We start from the raw sequence: 10107 nt of genomic DNA, 5'->3' as shown, positions 1-10107 counted from the left end.
ACTGCCTTCAGCTCAGGTCATGATCCTGGAGTCCCGGGATCGAGTCCCACATCAGGCTCCCAGCTCCATGGGGAGTCTGCTTCTCCCTCTGACCTTCTCCTCGCTCATGTTCTCTCTCACTGTCTCTCTCTCAAATAAATAAATAAAATCTTTAAAAAAAAAAAAACCACAACACAAACTTATTATCTTACAGTTCTGAAATGGGCTCTGAAATGGGTGTCACTGGGCTAAAATCAAGGTGTTGGCAGAGCTGTGTTCCTTCTGGAGACACTGCGGGAAACGTGTCCCCTTGCCTTTTCCAGCTGCTTGCATTCTTTGGCTCCTGGCTCCGTGACTCCACCCTCTGCCTCTATCACATCTCCTCTGATGGTGACATCCCTGTCCCTCTTTGAAAAGGACCCTTGTGATTACGGCACCCTCCCCACCCCCCCATGTCATCCAGGATAATCTCCCTGCCTCAGGACCCGCGACTTCAGGTGCCCTGCGCCGCCCCACGCCTCCACTATGCTTGTTGTGCACGAGCCGGCATCCAGCCTGAACTCAGGCCACACACCTCCTACGTGTCTTTGGGCAGGTCCAGCTCCCTTTCTGGCTCTCAGCTGACTCAACTATAAGCTGAGGTACAGAGGCTTGTTTGACAACGTTCCAGCTTCAGTCCCATTCCCGCAGTATAAACCGTGCAGAGCGTAAAGGCTCACTCCGGAGAAAAGGACGGGGGATGGGGTACATATGGGTTTGCTTTTACATGCGTTGTTATTTTTAAATTTTCATTCCCTGAACTCCCTCGCTATTTTGACCCAGTTTCCATCTCCAGTTCAAAGGCAGAGAGCGGAGGCACCTGTTGTGCTCCATGCAGAATAAATGTCCAGGACCGCTTGCGTGGCTTTTTGTTTGGAATCTGTCTGATCCGTTCATTGTCTCAGAGCCAGGAATCTTCTCTAGTAACTTCCTAGACATACAAGGCTCCAAAACGCCAGAGTATAGAAATAGCCTCTCTTCCCCCACCAGGCCAGTGTAAACACATCCCTGGGTGACATTCCTTGCTGACAATAACCTGGCTATGGCTTGTGTTATCTGACCATTTCCCCTTCAATCCTTTTAGTCCGAACACTCACAGTGGTTCCAGGCCCAACATCCGCTACAGAGGCCTCGATATTTTTGCCAATTAAAAAGCTGAATCCAAAACATTCCTGAATAATAGTCAACTCTCCGCAAAACTAATGAACGCATTTCACCCTGAGCAGCTGCCTATTTGTCCTTCTCTGCAGACTATAAATGTCAAGCATTGTGGCAGGTTTTTACTTTCTGATTTTTTGGATGCTTTTACAAATGCCTTGTGATGGGACTACTTTGATGAGTTCTGATGACAGCCACAGCTTGTGAAATGTCAAGGGTGGGCGTGCCAAATGGAATCTAGATAGAGACAAAGCATATGCTGGATTAGTCCCTTTCTGAAAATCGCCCGTGGTAGAGTCATAGACTCCCCCGAAGACCACTTAGGTCAGTCCTTCCCACGTGTAGCTGCATATCAGGAGCAAGTGGAGAACTTAAAAAAAATTCTAGGGTCTCAACCAACATCTAAACATTTAGAATCTCTGAAGGTAAGACCCAGAGAGATTGTGGGGCTGTTTTTTGGGTTTGGGTTTTTTTTTTTTTTTTTTTTCCTTTTATACTTTGTAGGCAATTCTGATGCACATCTATGTCTGGAAGTCCCTTGTCTTATTCAGTCCTTTTTTGGTACTCCCCTCTACAGGATTTTGGCAAATGGTTGTCTATGCCTTCTTGTACTCCTCCAGGGATGGGGGGCTCACTGCCTTTCAGAGCAGCCCCTCCTATCCTTCCTTAGCCAGCTCTGCTTTGTCAGGAGGTTCTTCCTCTGCACCCTCTAACTCTCCTCACTAGGACGCCACAGATGCCTGTCTTTGGCCTTTGGAGATTTGGAGGGTGCAAACGTGTCCAATGAGTTCTAAGGAGTGGACACCCCAGTTCCTTCAGCTGTTCCTCTTAGGACACAGCCTGAACCTCTCCCTATGGGGTCACTTCCTGTCTGCCACTGGCATCTCACACATGCCACAGCTTTCCAAGGGGTCATGAAAACTGATAACTCCTTTGGTCATGGAATCTGCTTCTACCAATGAGGCTGTTAATAATTGACTGATTAAGTATTAAGTCAGTCCATCATGGAATGCCAAGTGCCCTAAGGGGTGCTAGGTTGGCCATGTGCTGCAGGAGAGGCAGAAGGGACTTTGCAAGGGGCTACACAGTTGCTGGGGGAGCCCGAGGAAAACACGAACATAGATACGAAATGCACTGCTTTTAGTGAAGAACTCCACTTTGCGGCAAGGACTGTAAACATCCTGAGGGGGACATGGTCACAAAAGATTCCAAAGAGATGTAGCTTAAGGAAAGAATAATGTGAATCAGCCAGGTTCAAGCAGGAAAATTTGAACCTTAAATAATGTGCCGAGGCAGGGATTTAATATGAGAATCTGGTACTGACAGAATTGCTGGAAGGGCTGGAGGGAGAAGCAAGACAGATTCCCAGCACAAGATGGACATGGCTCATTGGTCTCCCTACTGTCTGAGGCCACCTCTGGAGCTAGTTAGCTGCACACACACCCCTGCAGCCATGATTCAAAGAGCAGGTGGTCAAAATCCAGGAGAAGCAGCAGCCACAGCTGCCACCCCATTTCTAGGAAGCTGGAGAAGGGACCAGGAACATGAATGCAGAAAATCCTCACAATCCGTCATCTTGTCAGTGATGCTCCCAAAGGGGCAGGACAATAGTCCGTGCCTTCCACATCGGGCAGGGGTACTGCTAACCAGAAGCACCTAGTCCACTTTAGAACTCTAGCTGCAGGCAGAGTGGGAAATAGCTCTCAGCTTCCCAGTCTCCAACAGCAGAAGGAAGGTGCAGTGGAGGTGGGACGAGTGGGAGATGTGTGGTTGGCATGATTTATAGCAACGAGATGGACACAGTTTAAGTGTCCATCCACGGTCTACCCTACCACGGAATTCTGTGCCACCTCGGAGAGGACGATGTTGCCTTTTGATTAATATGACATGAGAAAAGGTTCAGAATAAATCACTAACAGAAGAAAGAAAAAGAGAGAGAGAGAGAAGAATGAAAGAAAAAAAAAAGAAAAAAGCAGGCAGCAAGATAGAGGTCACCATATAATTTCTTTTTTGTTAGATGAATTTTTGAAAAATACTAAGTTAAAAATAACTTCAAGATAAACGGCAACTTTGGGGTGAAAGGAGTGAAGGTATTTTTTCCCCTGGAGGTCAAAAGTATAATTTCATAATGATGTAAGGTCAACACGTAGGTCATAATAATCACAAATATGTATGTACCTGACACATGAAGCAGAGACTGGCGGAATTAAAAGAAGTAGATCCACAATCATCACAGATTTTAACATTTTTCTCAGAAATTGACAAGAAAGCTGGATTGAAGGTATTTTAAAAATTCTTGCAAACTTTTCCGTGTTTTCCAAACTTTCTACGTAGTTTTCCAAACAATTCTACATAGTGCACATATTCTTTTTGACCTATGACAAAAAAAAATGCATTTTAAAAAATCACACAAAAATCGTAAAGGTGCGGGTTGGGGGGCGGGGGGCGGGGCGGCTGGAAGAGCAGCGAAGATGGAACACAGACAGAGGGGAGGCACTGAAGGGGTCAAGGAGAGGCTCCAGGATGAGGGCCTCACGAGGTGCAGCTGGTGGGAGCTCTGCAAACTCTGTGTGTAATCTGGGGAAGGCCTGCCCTATTCTGGGTCTTTGTTTCCGCCCCTAAACGTTCGCCTTGCGACTGCAGCTCGAGCGGCAGGGAGAAGGAGCTCCAGCGTGCCGTGAGACTCCGTGGTGGGGTGGAGGGAAGCGGCTGGGATCCGGGAAGCGGGACGACAGCTCCCTGCACCCCTCCCCGACGCGCCCGCGTCTGGGGGGAAGAGCGGCCTTGGCCTCTGGGCCGCAGATCGGCGACGCCCGGGGCGCAGGCGGAGCCTCTTGGCGGCTGAGCGGCTGCGCGGAGGCGGGACTTGCGGTGAGCAGGCGGCGGGAGGCTGAGCTACAGCTGCGAGAGCCCGAAGCTGCCCCGGCGCCCGAGCCCGCCCGCCGCAGGTAATCAGCGCTCTGTCCCTGGGCCCCCAGGCAGGCCGCAACTCCCTTCCCTGAGATGGAGGCTTCCTTTCTGGGTCTCTGCTTCCCCATCTGGGGACTGGCCTTTCCGCCTTTCCACGCTATGGGACCCTCTCCACGCTAACACTTGCGCCTGCACCCCGGTCCCGGGTGGCTCCTGTTGGGCTCGGAGGATGCAGGCCCCCCCAAGCCCTCCCCTTAGCTCGACCTCATTGCTCCTGCCATCCAGCCCACTCCAGAAGAGAGCCCCTGACCGTAGCTGAGAGGCCAAGACAGGTGTCACCTCCCTGCAGAAAGGGTGAGGTTGGTGCCTTTCGTACTGGGCAATGCAGGAAGTCCGGTTCTTGGACAGTGGACACTAATACTGCGAACCATAAGAAATCGCCCGTGGTTGGGAGGAAACAGAAAGCTAGGGCTATGGGAATCCGGGCTGAGGCTCCTATTCTTAGTTACTATGTGCCCTCCGTCAGTTCCCAAACATCTCTGATCCCCCGCCTCCTTCCAGGATGCCGGTCCTGATCATCTGCCCAGATCACCCCAGGGGCGACTGAGAGTCTCCATGACTTAACTGTTAAGAAAATGGCTGCAAACTGTAAAGCGCAATGCACTTGAGCAGTGATCTTCCAATTGCAAGTGAAGGCTCCAAGCACAGACCCCATTTAAGCCCCTAGAAGAGCAACAGCCTTGGCTTAGCATGAAAGATTTGCCAGTCTTTGTCTATGACTATCTCTTTCACCTGTTCAGCCTCTCCACCCCTCACCTCCTTGTGGATTGGTTACCCCCACTTAACCTCCCCTGGGATCCCTTCCTCCTCAGATGCAGGCCTGTTGGAGCCAAAGCTGCTTCTGTCCCAGCATGGGACAGCTCTGAGCAGAGTGGAACCTGAATGCACCCCGACAGGTCTGCTGCTCAACTACCCTCCAAGGGAGGGTTTTCCTGAGCAACACTGGCTTGAATGAAGCTGGGGGATCTGGCTGGGTCTTTGCTTTCCAGGATGCCCAGTGGCAGAGCGTGGGGGTGGAGAAGCTGGGTGCAATTCCTTTTGGCTGCTGGGTGGGTCAATACTCAACTGAGACAGAAAAGACAGAGGGATTGATGTCCTGGCGGAAGGGTAACAGTTTCAGTGAACCTAGGAATTTTAGACACCATTTAAATGTCACTGAATACGTGTTATATTGTTTAAATTTTACAATTGTTGTTTTAATAAAGTCTGCACCGTTTCCAAGTCCTAGGGAAGGATAAACAGGCCCTTCTTTCCAGCGACTGCCAGACTTGCCGCACTCTTGGGAAGCTGAGACCTATGCCCCGGGGGGCAGGCTAGGCAGGTTTCTGAGGGCACCGCCAGCTCTGTTGTGCCAGGCGGACAGTCGCCTTGCTTTTGAAGTGCACAGCCCCATTCGGTGTAGCTCCAAGAGGCCTTTCACATAAGAGGAAACCGAGGCACAGAGGAGAAGTGAAGCAAAACCTCGTCTCAGAGAATAATTCTGTCATTCAGTCCCTTTGGTTTCTACTCCATCGTGAGGTCAAACTGTGAACAGTGTTTGTGGAAACGTTGTAGATCACTGACTGACTAGCTGTGGAGCAGCTGCTCTGCAGCGGGCAGACTTTGAGGCATCAGGGACACAGCAATGAATGAATCCTGCCTCTTGGAGTGGATGTTGTATTGGGGAGAGGCAGGCAAGAAACATATATGTGTGTAAATATACTCTTTGGTGTGTCAGGTGGGGAGAAACAAAGCACAGGAATGGGGGACAGAGTCCTGGCAATGAGAAAAGCTGCCGTTCTATAAATTTTATAAAGGACAGTCAGGGAAGGCCTTGCCGAGTGGGGGACATTTGATCCAAGACCCAGCAGAGGCGAGGGACTGAGCTGGAGGATAAATGGGACATGAGGAGGTTGGAACCAGACAGTTCTTTAGGACTGTTGCCTCCCCCCAGCCCTGATGTGCCCATGTCTTTGTACCCCTTCTGGTCCACATTGTTAGAGGTGGAACCCCTTTACGCTAGCATCTTGGAACCTCTGAGCCGGGCGGGCCTTTGGGAGACCCTTTGGCCTGCTCTCACCTGTTCACTCTGGTTCCTCCTGTCCCCCTCCAGAGTCCTGAGCATGCTGCGCCCCCTGGTGCCCCGGCTGCTTTGCCTCCGTGTCTGGACCGCCCCGTACTCTTCCGCGGCCGCCCTTCCAAGTCCCATCCCAAACCCAGACATCCGCTACAACCAGCTGTTCATCAACAATGAGTGGCAAGATGCCGCCAGCAAGAAGACCTTCCCGACAGTCAACCCCGCCACGGGAGAGGTCATTGGCCACGTGGCCGAAGGGGATCGGGCTGACGTGGATCGGGCAGTGAAAGCAGCCCGCGAGGCTTTCCGCCTGGGGTCTCCATGGCGCCGGATGGATGCCTCCGAGCGCGGCCGGCTGCTGAACCGCCTGGCGGACCTAGTGGAGCGGGATCGTGTCTATCTGGCTTCACTGGAGACGTTGGACAATGGGAAGCCTTTCCAGGAGTCCTATGCCTTGGACCTGGATGAGGTCATTAAAGTATACCGGTACTTTGCTGGCTGGGCTGACAAGTGGCACGGCAAGACCATCCCCATGGATGGAGAGCATTTCTGCTTCACCCGCCACGAGCCTGTCGGCGTCTGTGGCCAGATCATCCCATGGAACTTCCCCTTGGTCATGCAGGGCTGGAAACTCGCCCCGGCACTGGCCACCGGCAACACAGTGGTCATGAAGGTGGCAGAGCAGACCCCCCTTTCTGCCCTGTACTTGGCCTCCCTCATCAAAGAGGCGGGCTTTCCCCCTGGGGTGGTGAACATTGTCACCGGCTACGGCCCCACGGCGGGTGCCGCCATCGCCCAGCACATGGATGTCGACAAGGTCGCCTTCACCGGCTCTACTGAGGTGGGCCACCTGATCCAGAAGGCGGCTGGCGATTCCAACCTGAAGAGAGTCACCCTGGAGCTGGGTGGGAAGAGCCCCAGCATCGTGTTGGCCGACGCGGACATGGACCACGCCGTGGAGCAGTGCCACGAAGCCCTGTTCTTCAACATGGGCCAGTGCTGCTGTGCGGGTTCCCGGACCTTCGTTGAAGAATCCATCTATGACGAATTTCTTGAGAGAACGGTGGAGAAGGCTAAGCAGAGAAGAGTCGGGAATCCCTTTGAGCTGGACACCCAGCAGGGGCCCCAGGTGGACAAAGAGCAGTTTGAACGAATCCTGAGCTACATCCGTCTTGGCCAGAAGGAGGGGGCACAACTTCTCTGCGGCGGGGAACGTTTTGGGGAGCGCGGTTTCTTCATCAAGCCCACGGTCTTTGGCGGCGTGCAGGATGATATGAGGATCGCCAGAGAGGAGATCTTTGGGCCTGTGCAGCCCTTATTTAAATTCAGGAAGATGGAGGAGGTGATCGAGAGGGCCAACAACACCAGGTATGGCTTGGCTGCCGCCGTGTTCACCCGGGACCTGGACAAGGCCATGTACTTCACACAGGCGCTCCAGGCCGGCACGGTGTGGGTAAACACCTACAACATTGTCACCTGCCACACGCCCTTTGGAGGGTTTAAGGAATCTGGCAATGGGAGGGAGCTGGGGGAGGATGGGCTTAAGGCCTACACGGAGGTGAAGACAGTTACCATCAAGATTCCTCAAAAGAACTCATAAGAATGGCTACCACTGGACCCACCTCCAGCACAGAGTTGCATAGACCCCTAGACCATGGTTGCCAAGTCGTTTTTTAGCCTCGGACCCTACTTTATTTTTTTTTTCAAATGAACTCTTAGAGGGAAGCTCGACAAATAAAGCAATTAAAATGAGAACTACTCTCATTAAAGCAGGGCTGGGGACTGGACTCAGGTCCTATTCACCTGTGCGTCAGCCCAGCCCCCTCCACGGCCCTGAGTTACTTCCATGAAATCTTGGGAGTCTCTGGAAAATAGATTATAATCTGGACAGTGCCTTTTAGTTCTTCCTTCTGATCCGAGGACCCCCCCCCCACACACACACCCATGGATTAACCCAATGCTTAGTTGATGGTCTCAGTTCAGACAGAAGATTGGAAAGCATTCAGAGTTTCAAACTAGGTGGATTCCAAATCTTGGCCCCATTCTTCAGTGACTGAACCTAAAAAACCAAGGATGCTTTTCCTTTTTAAAGTACCAGTTGCTGGCTATTTTGCTTGCTTACCCTGCATTTTGCTACTGATTTTCATTAATTTGAGGAAAGAAGTGGGCAAATAATGCATTTATATAACCGCTCCTTTAAGATAAACAACTCAAGCATCCATCAGGTAGTGAGTAGGTAAATGAAATGTTTGCATGGAACGTTCCTTGTGCTAGTCAGCCATAAAAAAGGAATGAAGTCCTGACACGTGCCACAATATGGATGAACCTTGAAACCATTAGGCTGAGTGAAAGAAGCCAGGCATGCGTACAAGGCCACATATTGTATGATTCCATTTGTGTGAAATGTCCAGAACAGGCAAATCCAGAGACAGCACATTCGCAGTTGCCAGATGTTAGGGGAGGAGGGAATAGGGAATAACTGCTAATAGGTGTAGGATTTCTTTTGGGGAGGTTTCAAAGGGTTATGAAACAGGATAATAATGGTGGTTGTATAACTTTGTGAATATACACAAAAGTGCTGAATTGGCCCAGGGATTCACATAAAAGGGTGAATTTTATGATATGTGAATTAATTTCAGTTAAAAATTAAAGATACTTATACATTGTTTGCCAATCGATTTTTTTTTTTAAATCAATATTCTCTTACAACTGAAAATTTTAGAGTCGTGGGCATGAAAGGGACACAGTCATCTAGTCAACCCCCAGCCGGGTGCAGAAGTCCTCTCCCCAGCATATTTCTAGTTGCATTTTTGTTTTCTCTTAGCTGGGTTATAAAGTGTAACTTTAAGACCCATAGAGAAAAGCCCTGGTTCCTGCCTAGAGCAAGTCCATCCGAGTTCCTATTTCGGGCCTTCCCCACTGTCCACCAGTCCCTACCCCAAAACACTGCCCCTCAAGCAGAGCCCAGCATCAGGCCTTTCTGACATGTTAGGGGTTTCCAGAATTTTATTTATTTATTTTTATTTTTTAAAGATTTATTTGACAGAGAGAGTGCATGCACTTGTGCATGTGAGCGGGCCGGGGGGGTGAGGGGGCGGTGGAGGGAGAGAGAGAAGCAGACTCCCACGGAGCACAGAGCCTGACATGGGCTGTCTCAGGACTCTGAGATCATGACCTGAGCTGAAATCAAGAGTTGGGTGCTCAACCCACAACTGCCCAGACACCCTGCTTTCCAGAATTTTAAACCTCAGAGTTCAGTGTCTTCATTGTTAGTCTTCGGACTTCATTCTCCATCTGAAGGGAGTAAATCCAAGCCAGCCTGACCACGGTACAGAAACAAGGCTGATCCTCTCTCTCCTTGTCTTCTGTCTTTCTCGACCATGTTGCTCACGCATCACCACACTTCTTGGTCCACTCAGTCTTGGAAATGCGCAGCCTTGGTCATCTCTTTAATGTCCTGTTATCTCACCGAGGCATCGTGATGATTTTTTCTGTGTCTTCAGGAGTGGACTCGAAACTTCCTAAGGACTTGGGGTCTGTCTGGGCCCCTCATCTCCCCTTCGTAGGGCCTCCTTTTCACACCATTTGTCTAAGCCTGGGGTGATCCTGACTGTCCCCCAAAGGGCATATTTTATTGCTTCTTTTTAGAGGCTGTTGGCACCTTTGCATGGTAGACAAGTTTCTCTCCAGCAGACTGGGGGGAGGGGGGTAGAGATGAGGGACCTGGGCGGCCAGGTGGTGGGGGTCTCTGACCAGGAATAAGCAACACCCCAGTGTTTTCATTGCTCCATTCCTTATCTGCTTCTCAGTACTTCTAAACCAAGAGGAACTTTTAGAGAGTGTCCCAGTGTGGGAGGGACTACGAAAAGACAATCCTCTAGGTCCCTCGCTCCGGTCCCTAAAAT

At 50.8% G+C, this 10107-nt stretch overlaps 1 protein-coding gene across 1 annotated transcript; it reads left to right on the top strand.

Annotated features, from left to right (window-relative positions):
- The first annotated feature begins 3703 nt into the window (after positions 1 to 3703).
- ALDH1B1 (aldehyde dehydrogenase 1 family member B1) lies at positions 3704 to 8569 on the top strand. Its single transcript, XM_032308686.1, has 2 exons — positions 3704 to 4124; positions 6239 to 8569. Exon 2 carries the CDS (start codon positions 6249 to 6251, stop codon positions 7800 to 7802), a length of 1554 nt encoding a protein of 517 aa, XP_032164577.1. The 5' UTR covers positions 3704 to 4124; positions 6239 to 6248; the 3' UTR covers positions 7803 to 8569.
- Positions 8570 to 10107: the final 1538 nt, after the last annotated feature.

Source organism: Mustela erminea, chromosome 12, assembly GCF_009829155.1.
Source record: "Mustela erminea isolate mMusErm1 chromosome 12, mMusErm1.Pri, whole genome shotgun sequence".
Lineage (NCBI taxonomy): Eukaryota > Metazoa > Chordata > Mammalia > Carnivora > Mustelidae > Mustela > Mustela erminea.
Note: the sequence above shows the minus strand (reverse complement) of the source record. Positions and strands in the feature narration are given on the sequence as shown.

Coding starts and splice junctions, on each gene's coding strand:
- ALDH1B1 (XM_032308686.1), top strand. CDS start 6,249: ATGCTGCGCCCCCTGGTGCCCCGGCTGCTTTGCCTCCGTGTCTGGACC.